Consider the following 17,381-nt stretch of genomic DNA (forward strand, 5'->3'; position numbering starts at 1 on the left):
TCATAATGTTCAGGTAGGCTAGTGATTTTTTTTTCTTTTTGGAGTGGGGAGGGCAGGGCAATAGGGTTAAATGACTTGCCTAAGGTTACATGGCTAGCAAGTGTTCAGTGTCTGAGGCTGGATTTGAACTCAGGTCTTCCTGACTCCAGGGCTGATGCTGTATTCACTGTGCCGCCTAGCTGCCCCCTAGTCCAGTGATTCTTAAATTTTTTTCAGGTCCATTTTTGCTCTGAGATATCTTACATTTTCTTCTATTTTTCAATCTTTTGATTTTGTTTTAGTATTTCTTTGTTGTCTCAAGGAGTTGTTAGTTTCTGTTTGATCCATTCTTATTTTCAGGGAGTTTATTGCCTGGTTATTGTTTTATACCTCTTGGACTGAGCTTTTAATTTCCCTTTTTATCTTTTATAGCTCTCATTTTTTTTCCACCAGATTTTTCACTTCTACTCATATTTCATTGAAAAAAACATTTTTTTAACTCTTTTAAAGAACTCTTGATTCTTCTCTTCCAGAAATTTTAGTTTATTTGTACCCAAGTTATTTTTTTCTCTGAGGCTTTACTTGTAGACATTTTGGAATCATTTTCTTCTGGGTTTGTGTTTTGAGTGTTCCTGTCATCATAATAGCTTGTAATGATGATATTCTATTTTTTTTCCTGTCTACTTCCAGACTTTAGACTTGATGTTAGGGCTGGTTTCTCTGTGTTCCTGGAGGACTGGTGTGAATTCTTTCTATTGCTGATTGCTAGGAGTATTGACTGTTTCATTGTTCCAGGTTCTCTGGGACAGTTCAAACTGGGGACCTGCAGGTTTTCAGTGTGCCCAGAGTGGTCTGATTCAGGATAAAATGTGATTGCTGACCCCCCAGTCTGAGCTCTATAAGTTCCTGCAGTAGTCTACTTGGTCAGCTGAAAGACTCTGCTTGTGCCAAGTGACAGAATCATGTAGGTTCTCCTGTGGACTGGGATTCTTGCCCTGGTTATTTATCTGTAGGCTTCAGACTTGAATAGATACTGGAACTGAGGCCCCACTCTGCTCCTGGGATATAAGATATATATATAAAAGATATATCTGAACTTTCTCCTTGCTCTATGCACAGGCTAGGGCTAGGAACTGCTCCTCACCTTAGAACCTACGTGGATTTGTGACCTAGAACTCTATAATAGGTGACAGGTACTAGTTGTCATCCATTCTCTTTTTGTCTGTTTCTCGGTGTGCACCATAGGGTATAGCTTTTCTTTTTCTGTTGTACAATGTGTGGTCGCTTCCCTGAGAACTGATCTCTAGTGTCCACAGACTTATTTGTATCCATATGTTGACCCAGGCTAGAAAAATGACTCAATGTGATTCCTTTTTGAATTTTCCCATCAGGATTCAGCCTGGTACACTTTCTAGGTCTGTTTGGAGGAGTTTTGGCTTTTGGGGAGCTCTCTTTACTTCTTCCTGCTTCTCCATCATCCAACTCTGCCTCTGCATATGTATTTTAAAATTGTTTACATAGCTTGATAGATTATTAGAGGTATCTTAAGAGGCTTAATGTCCTGACTTTGGGTTATGTTTGTCTTTGGTCACTAGAATGGATCGGGCAAGAATTACCTATGCATACTCTTTTTCATACCTAGAAAAGGGTAATTAGGACTGAGGATTAGCTGTATTGAGAGGTTCTAAATGTAACATGGTTAGTATCATCTCAATTACTATTTTAATGTGCTATCTTAAATATTTATTATTAAAAACCTAATATATTTCATTTGTTTTCAGGAAAAGATTCAAGGCCTAAGGGATTTCATGCTTTCTCAGAGCATTTTATGGTGAGTTTTAGAGCTGCTTCATTTGTGTAAAAAGAACAAAAAAACGCCCTCCTGCCAGCAGCTGGCGTTGGAGATGGATGGTGAACAAAAGATTCAGGCTAGGTGATCATAGTTAGGCAACAATGCTGGCTTAATGGAATAGTATAGTTGATTATATATCTTTCTTGTTTATACATGGAAAGTTTTACAGTGAACTTCAGGATCACCATTCATGGACACACTCAGCTAAACATAGATATCAGCAAAAGACCTTGACTATCAGTCCGCTTCCTGCATGCCCAGACTGCTTGTGGGAGACACAGCAATATTTCTTGATACTGATTGCCAAATATTCTTCTTGGGAAAGATATGGCACACCTGTCCAGAGGGGACTTTGTACCCTCCCAGATTTTAACAAATCAACAAGTCCTTGAACTCAGAGCAAGTCACAAGTCTCTGGATTCAGACACAAGCTTGAGAATCCATTAGACTTGGCCCCCCGTACCCTCCAAATAAAAAGCAAGAGCAATGTAATTAATACTTGTCTCAGTAAAATTATGTTTTGTTTTTGAACTTTTTACTGAAGATGTACAGATAATATTGTTTCACTAAATTTTTATAAACATCCAACTCAGCTAAACCTGAGAATTTAATATGATAGCTTTGGACTCTCATGGTTGCTAACTTGGGAACTTTGGAAGGTAAAACTTAAGTACCCAGGAAATGGTGAATAAACTGTGTTGAGTAGAATTTTTAACTCTGTACGTGGAATAATCATCTTTGTGCCAGTTTTTATAAAGTCAAGATGGTTGGTTGGGAAGATGATCAGAGTTCTTAAATGCTGTAGTTCTGAACAATGTAAGTTACTAAAACATTATGTTCTATATTTATAGGCCTAGTGTTTGTGACACTTTTCTTTACTCTTTAGGACTCTGGAATATGTGGAAGAAAAATAAAAGTTAGTAGTACATCCTTAACTGATGATGAAGGTCTGTATCTTTTTTTTTTTTCAAAAGATATCAATTCCAGAGTGTCCCAGAAGCTATTGTTTTTAATAGCTTGAAACTGCACTAAGGCTTTTGGGACATCCTATTTGTTGTCTATCTATAAGCCTTTTATTGAATGCTATTGCCTAAGAGAATTAAGTCTTATGTATACCTTAATTATTTGCAGTTTTTTTGAGAATTTGTTTTTTTTTTTATGCCACGATTACTTTCCAGTATTTTGTCCAAAATAACTTGCATCAACCACAAAACAAAATTGATATGATATAATGATCACAATTTTTAAAAAGTAAAATAAATGTCTTATTGGTGTCCTTTTACATTGCTATCACTTCCTAATGACTCCTTCTCAATGAACCTTCCCTTGGAAAAATAGAAACTCAGCCAAGCTAACCTAATCTCTACAGTTTCTGGTTCTGACGTTAACTCAGTTCTCACTTGGCCTCTACCACCTACGTCCTTGCTGCTAATAGGAACGCCTGCTTTCCCATCATAGTTCACTGATACCACAGTTAGTCACTCCATTGTTCTTATATTTTCTATCACATTCTTGTTGTTATTCTGTAAATTGTTCCTCTGGGTCCACTCATATCAATATGTATAATCTCATACAGGATCTCCCAGGTTTCCCTGAACGCTTCATATTTGTTGTGTCTTAGCAGTAGAGTACTATACATTATATTCATATTCCATGGTTCATTTGCAGTGATTACAATTATCAGAGTTATATAAAATTCCTTTCTATTGCAAGGAAGAAAGTTAAACTTGAATTTTCATTTTATTTTTTAAACTCATTTGGGAAAAAATTTGGGTCTGTCTAAATCACATGTATTTAGCTCCATAAATTTTGTATCTTAGAAGGGAAAGAATAAGTATTTGTACAGTGCCTGCCGTGTGCCAGGCATTGCGCTAAGCACATTTTATAAATCTTTTCTCATGTGATCCTTACAACAAGACTGTGAGAATTATTCCTGCCATTATTATTTCTATTTTGCATTCTATAAAACTGAGGCAAACAGGTTAAGGTGGCTTACCCAGGGTCACAGCTTATATAGCTAGTAAGTATCTGAGCTGGAATTTGAACTCAGGACTTCCTTACTCCAGGCCCAGCACTATGCTACTAGCTTCCTCTTAGTATGCTGCATATATTCTATTAAAATACTTCCTCCTTGTCATCCTCTCCTCATCCCAGTCATTCTGAACCCTCCCAAGTTGGATTGTTTAAGCTCCATTCTTAGTCCTTCCCTGACAACTCCTTTATTTACATACCTCTGACCCCAGCCCCACTGTGTTCTCTGAAACACCAGCTCCATAGGTAGTAACAAGCATACTTTCCTCTTAAATCTTTTCCCTTCTTGCTGTGGCCATCTTTTTGCAGTATTCCAGACTGGACTCCTCCTGATGTCACAGCTTCCCTGACCAACTTTTTTTATCATCTACCACCTTTTCACTCACTGGCTGTGGTAGAGGTTGTGGAATACTCCTTCTTCCCCTTTGTTGCTTCTGAAACCTCCCTTTACCTCCATCCTTCCTTTGAGGTTCACTCAACCTGTATTTATCTCTGGGTCAGAGTTCTGGTACTGTTGTCTACTGACGTCTTGTTTCCTTCCCCCAGTTAGTTCAGTGTCTGGTTCACAGTCTTTCTGTTTTCTCACCTCCTGTCCTCACAGGAAGAGACTTTAGCACACATATTCACTTTGCCCTCAAACAGTCCAATTTCATGGTTGCTTATGTACTCATTTTCTGTCACCTCTACCACTCACCTCAGCTACATACATAGATCATGCTCTTGATTTTGCCATTATTCACAAATGTGCCCACTTCCATGGTTCTGAACTCTGGAATTCCTTTATTTCATTTATTTATTGCTTTTTTTTTGGAGGGGGGAGGGCAGGGCAATTGGGGTTAAGTGACTTGCCCAAGGTCACATGGCTAGTAAGTGTTAAATAAGTGTCTGAGGTCAGATTTGAGCTTGGGTCCTCCTGACTCCAGAGCTGGTGCTCTATTCACTGTGCCACCTAGCTGCCCCTAATTCCTTTATTTCATCAGAATCTGTTGCCATTCTACCTTTTACTCTGCCTTGCAGTCCCAAACCTTGTTCTTTCTTTTTGTAACTTTTGTTCCCTCTCTGTCAGTTCTGTCTGGAGCCATCACTTCTGCCCTGGCAGCGCTCCTCCTTTCCCCATCTTGACGTGTTGTTGACCTGGTTCATTTCTGCTGTGTCTTCTCTCAGCTGAGTCCTTTGGCCCCTTATTGAATCACCAATCTTGCCTGCCAAGCCTCAGCCTTGGGTTACTCCCACCATCCATTGCCTTTGCTCTTGCTTTTATACTGCTGATGAAAGCTTGAGAGTCAAGAAAACATGCTGTGACTGTATCTGCTACCCTTTATGTTACCTAGGCTCTGTTGTGGCCTTGCTGTAGCAAGGGAGACAGTCCTTTTATACTTTCCTAATTAACTCACTTTCCCCCTTTCAAACCTTTTTATCTCTCCTCACACTCCCTGTCTTTTGTTGCCTCCACCTTCTCAGCTAATAACTCTGCTTTATATTGTGTTGAAAAAAGTGAGGCCATTTCTTGAGGTTTGCATCTTCTCTCCTCTTCATTTCACATCACCCAGATGCCTTCTGCCTCTATCTCTTCCTTCATCCCGGTCTCACATGAAGTTGTGGTCCTGCTCTTCGCCAGAGCAAGCCATACTACGTGGATGAGCGATCCCATGTCATCCCATCACGTCCAACAGATCGCCTCCTCTGTCAGCCCCACGCTCTACTTATCTTCCTATCTTCTAACCACTTCTTTTTAGCTCACAAATATCCCTGTGTCTCCTTTCCTCCATCTGATCTATCCATTCTTCTCAGCTATTACTCTTCCCTTTTGTGAGTCAACTCCTCGTGTGATGAAGGGGCCTTACTCCTAACCAGGGTTAACCCTGCTAGTTGTTCCAGTGATTCTGTTCCATCCTGCTTTCCTCCAGCAGATATCACCTGCTTCAGTGATCCCCATTGCCTCTTAAACCTGCCCATGTTTCTCCCATTCTGAAAAAGCTTTCACTTGATTTCCTCAGCCCTGCTAACTAGGATCCTATAACTCTTCTGCCCTTTGTAGCTAAACTTCTTGAAAAGGCTGTCTATAAAAGGTGCCTCCACTTTCTCACAACCCCTTATAATCCATCATTCCACCCAAACTGCTCTCTCCAGTGACACCAGTAGTCTCTTAGTAGCTAAATCCAGTGACCATTTTCTTTGACCTCTCTGTAGCCTTTGACACTTGTTGATTACCTTCTTCTCCCCAATAATCTCTTCTCTAGGTTTTCAGTATTCCCTTCTCTACTGATTCTCTTCCTACCTATCTGACTGCTGCTTTTTTTCTCTCCTTTGCTGAGTGCTTCAGGTCACGTCCTCTAACTATAGGTGTTCATAGAGTTCTCTTCTGGGCCCCCTTCTCTTCTCCCTCTGTATTACTTCACCTGGTGATCTCAACAGGTCCCATGGATTTAATTACTATCTCTGTGCTGATGATCCTCAAATCTTATCTAGCCCCAGCCTCCCTCCAGCTTCACATCTCCAGCTGTCTTTTAGACATCGCAAACTGGATGTCTAGCAGACATTTTAAGGTAAACATGTCCAAAACAGAACTCATCTTTTTCATCCAAACCCTCTCCCTCCCATCTTCTCTATCAGGTTGACAAGCTAGGGAGTTCTCCTGACCTCCTCACTGTCTCTCACCCCACATATCCAAGCTGTTGGCACAGCTGGTCAATTTCACCTCTGTACCCTCTCTTCAGTATGCCTGCTTCTCTCCTCTGACACTGCCAGCTCTCTAGTGCAGGCACCTATTACTTCATGCCAGTAACCTCTGGTGGCTCTGCCTGCTTCAAGTCTCTCCCCACTCCAGTCTATCCTCCATTAATCCCTAAAGTGATTTTCCTAAAACTTAGGTTTGATCATGTCACCATCACCCTACTCATTAAAATCCAGTGGTTTCTTATTATCTCCAGGAGCAAATACAAGATACTCTGTTTGGCATTCAAAACCTGGCCTCTGCTACCTTTCTAGTCTTTTTAGATCTTCCTCCCTGACACGTTCTTTTCTATCCGGTGACACTGACCTCCTGACTGTTCACAGGCAAAACCCTCCATCCCTCAGCTCTGGGCATTCTCTCTGGCTGTCCCTCTTGCCCAGAGTGCTCTTCCTCCTCTGCTCTGACCACTGATCTGCCTGGCTTCCTTTAAGTCCCAACTGAGATCCCACCTTCTATAGTGAGTGTTCTTGAGGCCCTTTTAATTCCAGTGCCTTCTTTTTAAAAAATTATTTCCTATTTAACTTGTATGGAGCTTGTTTTTGCATGTATTTCCCCTCTTAGATTGTGAGCTTTTTGAGAGCAGGAACCGTCTTTTACCAGTTTTTTGTATCCAATGCTTAGCAGAATGCTTGACATATAGATTTGTTTTAATTTCAGTAACCACTTGATGCTTATTGAAACAATTTCCTTAAATCAAAACAGTATTTTATTGTATTTTGTGTGTGTCCATACACACACACACACACACTTACACACACGCATGCACACAAAATTGGAAAGAGTCCTGAGGTGGTCATTTTAACACTGGCTTTTTTTCTTCTGCTCATATTTGTTTTAGTGGAAGATGAAGAGGAGACAATTGAAGAACAAGAGGCAAATGAAGGAAATATAGACCATCAAACAGAACTCTCTAATTTAGCCAAAGAAGGTATATTAGAATTTCACATCTTAGTTTTACAGTAGTACAGTGTTGAACTTTTAAAGCCTGTCTACAAGTATTCATTCTTATATTTAGAATATTTTCTGTTGACTTTTTCCTATATATACATAATACTTTTATTTGATGGTCATGCATTTAACTTTGAATGACTTTATAGACTAGCTATTTTAAGTAATAAAATTTCTGTAAGTTTGATTTTACTTGTTATTGTTTTCTTTACTGATGTAAATAATATGTTTAGAATTGCTTGTCTTTCAGTACTTTTACAAAATATTCATTTAACCAACATTTTTGAAGCAAGTGCTTGTAGTTGGGGCAGCTAGGTCTCGAAGTGGATAGAGTTCTTGGGTTGGAGTCAGGAAAACTCATCTTCCTGAGTTCAAATCTGACCTCAGATACTTCCTAGCTGTGTGACCCTGGGCAAGTCACTTTACCCTGTTTGCCTCAGTTTCATCCTCTGTAAAATGAGTTGGAGAAAGAAATCGCAAATCACTCCAGTATCTTTGACAGGAAGACTCCAGTTGGGATTATGGAGAGTCAGACATGGCTGATAAATGACCAAACAACGACACCACATAGTAGTTATAGGATAGTTGTAATATATTAAATGCAGAAGTTTGTAGCCATCTTAATGTTATTTATACCTAAACTTTTATATTTCAGTATTTCAATTTTATTGTTATTCTTATTTTATTCCAGATTCCTATCCAGTATTATTTATTGTAATTACAGTGCTGTATAGCAGGCAACCAAATTAATTTAATTTAGCATATAAACTCATAAGTTCCTAAATTAATTGCACAAGTAGGGGAAAGGGAAGGGAACAAACATTAAGTGCTATCTGTATTCAAGGCATTGTACAAAGTGCTATATAAATTTTACCTGATTTGATCTCAGTTGATATAATAGTATTTCTTTTTTTCCCCTTTTTTCTCTCTATTTTTTCCTGTGAATTTGTTGTTTTTTTCTTTACTGATTTGATTTATTCTTATTTTTTTATTGTTTTGCTTTTTTGGAGGGCAGTTAGGGTTAAATGACTTGCCCAGGGTCTCATGGCTAGTTTTGTGTTAAGTGTCTGAGGCTGGATTTGAACTCAGGTCATCCTGATTCCAGGGCCGGTGCTCTATTCACTGTGCCACCTAGCCGCCCCATTGATTAATTCTTATTAACATTTTTTGTGTTAAGTGAAAATACTGTCCTTGAAAAAATTAGAATGACAATTTGTTCCTCACTTTCTTCCAGCTGAATTGCCCTTAATTGACCTAGTAAAGTTATATGAAGGTGCCTTTATGCCAAATTTTCAATGGCCACAGCCTAAGCCTGAGAGTGAAGAGACCAGCGAAGAAGAAGGTAGGCTTTAATTTGGCTTTAAGTACTAGTGTGTCTACAGAGTGATTTGACTTGAACATTTGTTTATCATATCGAACTTTATTTTTTTTATGTGATAGAAGAACAATATGGAAAAGAAATCATTTGTGATACTTTTTGAATTAATAGTATTTAATCATACTGATTTTCCCCCTCTTTTTTTTAGACCAAAACATTTTATATCCAGATCTGTAGAGCACTTAAATATGTAGTTGGAGGATTTGTTTTTGTTTTGTTGGACATACAATTTTTCTTTCTACATTTATACTATGCTATGTTTACTATGAACATTGGTAAATTTATTTTACTTTAATCCTTACTCTGTATAAGTCTCACTCTGATGCATCTTTGTGGTATGGTGGGTAAACACAGGCTCTCTCAGATATGCTCTGACAGGTTCTGTCAAGCTGGAAATGCTTTGAGTACAGTGTTGGCAACAGACTAAACCTCTTATGGCAAGCCAAGAATGGAGAGGCCCCATCATCACCAGTAGGCCATGCTCTCGGTGATGTCTTCTTTAGCTATGACAGCTGAGGAAACAGAGTCACTTGTATACCCCATTTTTTACTTTAATAATAATGTGTTTTGAGGGTAGAAAAGGGAACAGAGGATCCTAAGAACAAGTTCTAAAGACAACTGAATTAACATGCAATCCAAAAAAACCCCCATCACTATAGATAGTTTCTCACTAAATCCAGAAGGCAAAAGGAAAAATGTCTCACAAGTTCTCTGTAAAGAAGATAACAAAGTAGTCAGTAAATTGGTTTGCTCCTGTGCCTGGAAGTGATAGATGCCCCTCTTTCCTTTTTTGGTCTGTCATTTCTACTTCACTTCCTTACTTTCTTGCTTTTTACCCCCTTGTTGATCAGCTACTCTTAAATCTCTTGTCCCAGTCATACTTTTCCAAATCTCCAACTATGAGTTTCTCCCAGTGTTCTACCTTTTATGTTCCTATTTGTATGCATTTGTGTTCTCCTGGAGATAGTTATGCATCTAACCTGCTTGTTTTTGCTATAGATTTGTGTTATATAATGTTAACTGGACCCTCCTTCTGCATGGCAATTCTACCTTGACTCTCTATTAGGCTTTCCATAGTAGCTCTTCTTCTTGCCTCTGGATAGGTGTTCCCCAAAGCTTCATCCTGAGCCCTATTCTCTTCTCTCCCTAAATTGCCTCCCTTGGTAATTTCATCAGCTCCAGTGATTTCAATTATGTTAGCGTTGTAGACTCCCACATCTACTCACACAACTCTAAACTTTTTTCTGGATTCCAGTCCCATATTACCAAATGCCTACTGGACTTTTCTACCTGTTAAGTCCATCCACATCTCAAATTCAACATGTACAAAAGGGAACTCATTATATTTCCCCCAAACTCTTCCTTACTCCCAATTTCTCTTTTCGTGTTCATATTCACAACTGAGAGTTACTCTTCTCTCTCTTTCCTCCTCCACAGCTTTTCTTTTCCTGAGTCATATCATTTCTTTCTCCTCAACATCTCTTGCATCCATCCTGTTTCTACTCTTGTAGTCTCTCTTTTTGATTGCAGGCCTTCATTACATCTTGCTTGAACAATTGCAATGCCCTGCTAATGCCCTCCTTAATCTCTCCACTGCTGAGTGAATGTTCCCAAAACAGAGACCTGATTGTGTTACCATCTTCCTACCCAAAAAACCTGGGTATTTTCCCATTGCCTTTAGCATGAAAAGTCTACAGCCTGGCCCTCACAGCCCTCCACAGTCAGATGTGTGTTAGCACCTTGAATGTAGAGATGGTTATTCTTCATATATTTAGCCCTGGTCATGGTGACTGCACATAGTAGGGTCTTAGCAAATACTTTCTTATTGATCTGTTGATAAGACACCTTTCACTCATTCTTCATTCTAGTCAGGCTAGCTTGTTATCTCCCTCCATACCTTTGCACACTGACTTTGTCTTTTGCTCAGGTGCATGTCTAGTCCTTTAGTATAATATGAGCATCTTGAGGTCAAAGACTGCTTTGTTTTTGTCTTTGCATTCCTAGCATGTAAAAGTGCCTTGTGCCTAATAGAGACACTTAATGTTTGTGGAATTGAATTGAATAATAACTAACATTTATGGAGTGCTTTAAGATATATGAAGTACTTTACAAATATTGTATCATTTTATCCTTATAACAGCCCTAGGAGAGAGTTGGCTATTATTATCATCATTACCCCCATTTTACAGGTGAGAATTCTGAGTCAGGCAGAGGTTGTGGCTGGACTAGAGTTATAACACCTGCTAACTCTCTGAGGGCAGATGTGAACTCAGATCTTCCTGACTCCAGGTCCAGTACTCTTATTGGCCACACCTCCTTGTTCATTTGTGTCTGATTCTTCGTGACCACATTGTCCATGAGGTTTTCTTGGAAAAGATAATGGAGTGGTTTGCTGTTTCCTTTTCCAGTGGATTAAGGCAAACAGAGATTAAGTGTTTTGCTTAGGGTTATACAACTAGTAAGTGTCTGACTCCAGATTTGAACTCAGGTCTTCCTGACTCCAGGCCCTGAGCTTTTTCCACTGAGCCACCTAGCTGCCTGTAAATTGAATTGAAATGTTTTATGATACACTTGGTTATCTTATACAGTACTCTTTATTTAAAAAAAAAATTTTTTTTAAAGCAATGGGGTTAAGTAACTTGCTCAAGGTTACACGGCCAGTTATTTTTGGGTGTGGTGCTGAGTATCTGAGCCCGGATTTGATCCCCAGGTCTTCCCAACACTGAGGCCAGTGCTCTTACTAGCTGAGCTACCTGGCTTCCCCATTCAGTACTCTTTACATAAGAACAACAACAAAAGTCAATTTATGTGCTAGCATGTTTTGCAGAGGATGAAGTTGTAGAAAATTCCACAAAAACCATGACCAGAACCTCCAGACCAAGTTAAAATAAGCTTGAATTTTTTGAAACTTATAAGTGGAAAGTTGGACACTGGGGAAATTACTTAGAAAATGTGTTAGAAAATAATGGCTTATGATTGATAAATGAAAGGGCCAATAGACTACTTAGAAACCTTATACCTCTATCTGTTTATCTAAAGTCATATGAAAAATAATCTAACCCACTACTGATTAGAGAAATGTAAATTAAAACAACTGTGAGGTACCACTTCACACTTATCAGATTGGCTAATATGATAAAAAGAAATTGATAAATGTCAGAGAAGATATGGAGAAATTGGAACACTAATGCATTGTTGGTGGAGTTGTGAACTGATCCAACCATTCTGGAGAGCAATTTAGAATTATGTCTAAAGGGCTATAAAATTGTGCATATTCTTTGACCCAGCAATACTGCTGCTAGGTCTATATCCTAAAGAGATCATCAAAAAGAGAGATGGACCCACATGTATAAAAATATTTATAGGGGCTCTTTTTGTGGTAGCAAAGACTTGGAAATTGAGGGGATGCCCGTCAATTGGAGAATGACTGAACAAGTTGTGGTATATGAACGTAATGGAATATTGTTTTTCTCTAAGAGATGATGGGCATTTTTTTCCTAAAGAGATTTGAAAGAAACTGGATGTGGAAAGCACTGAGTAACATCCTAAAGCACTAAACTGATTATTATTTTAAACAGTAAAAAAGTAGATACTAATGTAGCAACCATATCAATTCAATTTAAGAAACATTTATTAAGTATCTACTATGTGCCAGGTACTATGCTAGTCACTGGGGATACAAAAAATAGACACAAGATAAGTCCTGCCCTCAAGGAGTTTAAAATCCAAAGGAGAAAGTAACATGCAAACAATATACCATGCAAGACATAGAATGAATAGGAAATATTTCCTAAAATATTGACCGTGTCACTTTCCCATGTGAATCAATTTTCACGGCTCAAGGATTAAAAATATATAAAAATCCTCTTTTTGGCTTTTTAAAGCCCATCATAACCAGGCCCTCACGTCCCTTTTGTAGCTTCTTACTCTGTGTTGTCTGCAATCTAGTGACACTTGGCCTCCTTTCTTCCTCAGACAATCAATCAGTAAACATTTGTTAAGTGTCTGCCGTGTGCCAGGCACTCTGTTAAATGCTGGGGATACTCAAATAGGCAAAAGACAGTTCCTGCCCTCAAGTAGCTCAGAGTGTGTGGCACATAGTAGACACTTAATATGGGGAGGCTAGGTGGTGCAGTGAATAGAGTACCAGCCCTGGAGTCAGGAGGACCTGAATTCAAATCCGGCCTCAGACACTTAACACACCAAAAAACCCCCCACCTAGCAGTGTGACCTTGGGCAAGTCACTTAACCCCAATTGCCCTACCTTCCCCCTTCCACAAAAAAGACAATAAATGTTTATTAAATAAAAGAATGAATCTAATGGGGGAGACAGCATGTAAATGTATGCAGTATATCCAAGTATATATAAAGCAAGCTATGTACAGGATAAATAGGAAGTAATTAATAGAGAAAAGATACTGGAATTAAGAGGAGTTAGGGAAAGACTCCTGTAGAATGGGGGGATTTTAGTTGGGACTTCAAGGAAGTGGGGGATGTCAGTAGTCAAAGCAAGAGAGGAGGAATGTTCCTGGCATGAGGGACAACCAGAGAGAATGCCCAGATCCTTGAGATGGTCTTGTTCCTGGAATAGTTAGGAGGCTGGTATCACTGGATTGAGTATTTGTGAGGAAATAAGATATAAGAAGCCTGGAAAGGTAGGAAGGAATCAGGTTATGAAGGGCTTTGAATGCTAAATAGAGTCAAAAGACTCAGTATTTGCTCCAGGAGGCAATAGGGTACTTCTGAAGATTATTGAGTAGGGAGTTTTACATGATTACAACTGTGTTTTAGGAATTACACTTTAGTGGCGAAATGGAGGATGATGGATTGGAATGAGCAGAGACTTGAAACAGGCAAATTCCAAAAACAGGCATTACAACATTACAATAATCCAGGCATGAAGTGGTGAGGTCCTGCACCAGGGTGGTGGCTATGTCAGGAAAGAGTAGAGGGATGTAATTGAGAGATGTTGAAGAGGTGAAATGGACAGGCTGTGGCATCATATTGGGTATGTGGGGTGAAAGGTAGTGAAGAATCCAGGTTAACTCCTGGATATCAAGTCTGAAGGATTGGGAGAATGATGTTCCACCTATAGTAATAGGAAAGACAGGAGGGTGGGAAGATGTGACATATGAAAAGTCTGAAAGATGTAATTTCTGGGTAATTAATAATTTTATTAATTATGACTAGCAAATAATTAATAAAAGGATGATCATTTGACTCTCTCATAAACTAGACATCAAAGATGAATCATGGAGGCTTCTTTAATGCTTATAATGTCCTTGGAAAAGTAGGCATTTCCAACAGGTGACAATCAACTCTGATTGGTTAACAATTAAATGAGAAAATGAATATTATAATGAGGTGTGGACTTATTCTAATGAGGGATGGGAGGGAAACTGTGACTTTGATCACTTCTTACTCCAAGACCACCCCCAACCTCAGGCAATCTAGACAAAGGAATCTACCCCCCATCTAAGCCTGTCTGAGTTGAACACAAGGGGCCAGAATTCACCTAGATTAAATTCTCTTTATAAGGTTTTCTAGTTGGATGTGGTGACATTTCCACCTAGAAAAGATGGTCTAGGTGGGGTATATTTTTGGGCAATGTTAGCAATGTCCTTCTAAGACTGGCTGTATAACCTACAGGGGTTTATTTCTGAATGAGGAAATAGAAAGAAAAATATCTTAATCTCAATTAGTAAGTGGTTATTAATGTAATTGATTTGATTCTGTTTGATTCCCTTTGATTCTATTGAGAGACAGTCTCTTCAATGAATCACTAACTGATATTACAAACATTTTTTCAGGGATTTCTAACTGTGGTGCTTATGAGGGGAAACAATGTGAGTAGAAAAGGAAAGAGACTGATTTGATGCATTGAGAAGATCAAAGGGGACAGTCCCCCTTGGTAGGTAGACTTATAAATAAAAGACACATAGGGAAAAAGTAAAATGTAAAAAATATAAAATTGCCCATTTAAGGCTCAAAAGTATCATCTCATACAGCTGTCTGGTACTCTGGACACCACCTAATGCAGCCCTCTGGCTTGGTTGTAGTCTCAGAGCAGTTTTCTGACTGGCTTCTCTGGTTCCGGTCATTTGTAGAGATCCCCTTCTCTGCTAAGAATCTCTTACAAAATTAATCTTAACATAATTTTAAATTTACTTTGCCAATAACCAGGTCAGTTAGTAAGAGTCAGCTCAAACCTTATGTCTCCATTATTAGAAAATCAAATTTTGAGCCTTTTAGGCCAGAGAATTTATATTTTTAGGTTAGTTAATTGTCATATGAATATATCTAAAAAACGCAAATACAGACCGAAAATTAGAACCCAACAGTGTTCATTCTCCCATTAGGAGGATGAGATTGTGCTTAGGAACTAATAATAGTACACTTTGTATAAGAAAATGGATTTTAATTAATTCTCTCAAAAGTTGCTATATTAACTACAATTGTAACAAAAATGTTGGGATTGAATGTATATAATTGAAGAACAGTATATATAATTTGTTTGTAGTAAAACATTTTCACTTTCTAGCCATGTTCAAATGAATAACCTCTAATAAAAGTGGATCTCTATTTCTATTTATTTTTTAATCAAATATTTATTAACTTCTAGTTTACATTATTCATTTCCATGAGATTTTGAGTTACAAATTTCCCCCCCGTTTTTCCCCTACCTACCACCCCAAAATAGCCATCCCAATTGATATCCCCTCCTCCAATCTGCTCTCTCCCATATCGTCTCTCATACCCCCTCTGACTTTCCAGTAGGGCATGGTGGATCTCTATGCCCCAGTGCCTATATATCTTATTTCCCAGTTACATGTAAAATAATATTGATAATAGTATATATATTTTTTAAACATTTGATTTTAAAACTTTGAATTCCAGATTCTTTCCCTTCCTCCCTTGTCACACACCTTTACTGGGAAGATAAGCAATTCAATATAGGTTGTACATGTATAGCTATGTAAAACATTTCCATAGTGGATATATTGTGAAAGACTGACTATATTTCCCTCCACCCTATCCCACCCCCACTTGTTCTGGTCTCTACTTTGATCCTGTCCGTTTTCAAAAGTGGGTGCTTCCAACGTCCCTCTCCCCCAGCATACCCTCCCTTCCATCATCCTCCCTCTCATCCCTTTTCTCCTACTCTCCTGTAGGGTGAGATACCCTATTTAGTGTATGTCATTCTCTCCCTGAGCCAAATTCAATGAGAGTAAGGTTGACCCATTCCCTTTTGCCTTCCTGTTCTTCCCCTCCATTGTAACCATTTTCCCTCACCTCTTCTATAGTTTATGAGATATGTTTATAAACTATGAGATAGTTTACCCCATTCTGTCTCTCCCCATCTCCTCTCATTATATTCCTCTCTCACCTCTTAATTTCACCTTTTAAGTATTATCCTTTCCTGTTAAATTGGTCTTATGCCCTCTATCTATGCATACCTGTACACATATATGCATACATTCACATATGCCCATATACCCTTCTATATAGACATACATATGTATGTGTGTATATATATGTATGTGTATGCACACACACACATTTCTATTCCCTTCAATTATTCTCATATTGAGAAAAGTTTCATCAGTTACAATGATCATTTTTCCATATAGGAATATAAATAGTTCAACTTTGATAAGTTCCTTATGATTTCTTTTCCCTGTTTACCTTCTCATGCTTCTCTTGCTTCTTGTATCTGAATGTCAGATTTTCTATTCAACTCTGTTTTTTTCATCAAGAATGCTTGAAAATCCTCTATTCCACTGAATGACCATGTTGTCCCCTGAAACATGATACTCAGTTTTTCTGGGTAGGTGATTCTTGGTTTTAATCCCAGCTCCTTTAACCTCTGGAATATCATATTCCAAGCCCTTCAATCCCTCAGTGTAGAAGCTGCCAGATCCTGGGTTATCCTGATTGTGTTTCCACAATATTAAAATTGTTTCTTCCTGGCTGGTTGTAATATTTTCTCCTTGATCTGGGAACTCTGGAACCTGGCTATAATATTCCTAGAAGTTTTCTTTTTGGGATCGTTTTGAGGAGGTGATCGGTGGATTCTTTCAACCTCTATTTTGCCCTCTGGTTCTAAAACATCAGGGCAATTTTCCTTGAGAATTTCTTGAGGGATGATTTCCAGGTTCTTTTTTTGATCATGGCTTTCAGGTAGTCAAATAATTTTAAAATCATGTCTCCTGGATCTATTTTCCAGAACAGTGGTTTTTCCAATAAGATATTTCACATTGTCTTCTATTTTTTCATTTCTTTGGATCTGTTTAATAATATCTTGATTTCTCATAAAGTCACTAGCTTCCATTTGCTCCAGTCTAATTCTGAAGGAATGATTCTCTGCAGTGAGCTTTTGAGATTCTTTTTCCATCTGGCAAATTTGGTTTTTTAAGGCATTCTTCTCCTCATTGGCTTTTTGAGCCTCTTTTGCCATT

At 38.5% G+C, this 17,381-nt stretch overlaps 1 protein-coding gene across 5 annotated transcripts in view; it reads left to right on the top strand.

Moving 5' to 3' along the window:
• The window catches only part of LOC138145479 (E1A-binding protein p400-like), a 62,735-nt gene extending 53,818 nt beyond the window's left edge, over positions 1–8,917 (top strand). For all 5 annotated transcript variants that reach the window (XM_069067994.1, XM_069067367.1, XM_069069390.1 and 2 more), the window contains 4 exons: positions 1,761–1,810; positions 2,718–2,778; positions 7,435–7,524; positions 8,779–8,917. In XM_069067994.1, the coding sequence (XP_068924095.1) occupies positions 1,761–1,810; positions 2,718–2,778; positions 7,435–7,524; positions 8,779–8,897 (320 nt within the window). In that variant the 3' untranslated portion in view covers positions 8,898–8,917. The remainder of the gene's footprint in view (positions 1–1,760; positions 1,811–2,717; positions 2,779–7,434; positions 7,525–8,778) is intronic.
• Positions 8,918–17,381: the final 8,464 nt, after the last annotated feature.

This window comes from Petaurus breviceps, unplaced genomic scaffold (assembly GCF_028583685.1).
Source record: "Petaurus breviceps papuanus isolate PSGF00001 unplaced genomic scaffold, PetGlider_PUasm1.0 100, whole genome shotgun sequence".
NCBI classification, from domain to species: domain Eukaryota; kingdom Metazoa; phylum Chordata; class Mammalia; order Diprotodontia; family Petauridae; genus Petaurus; species Petaurus breviceps.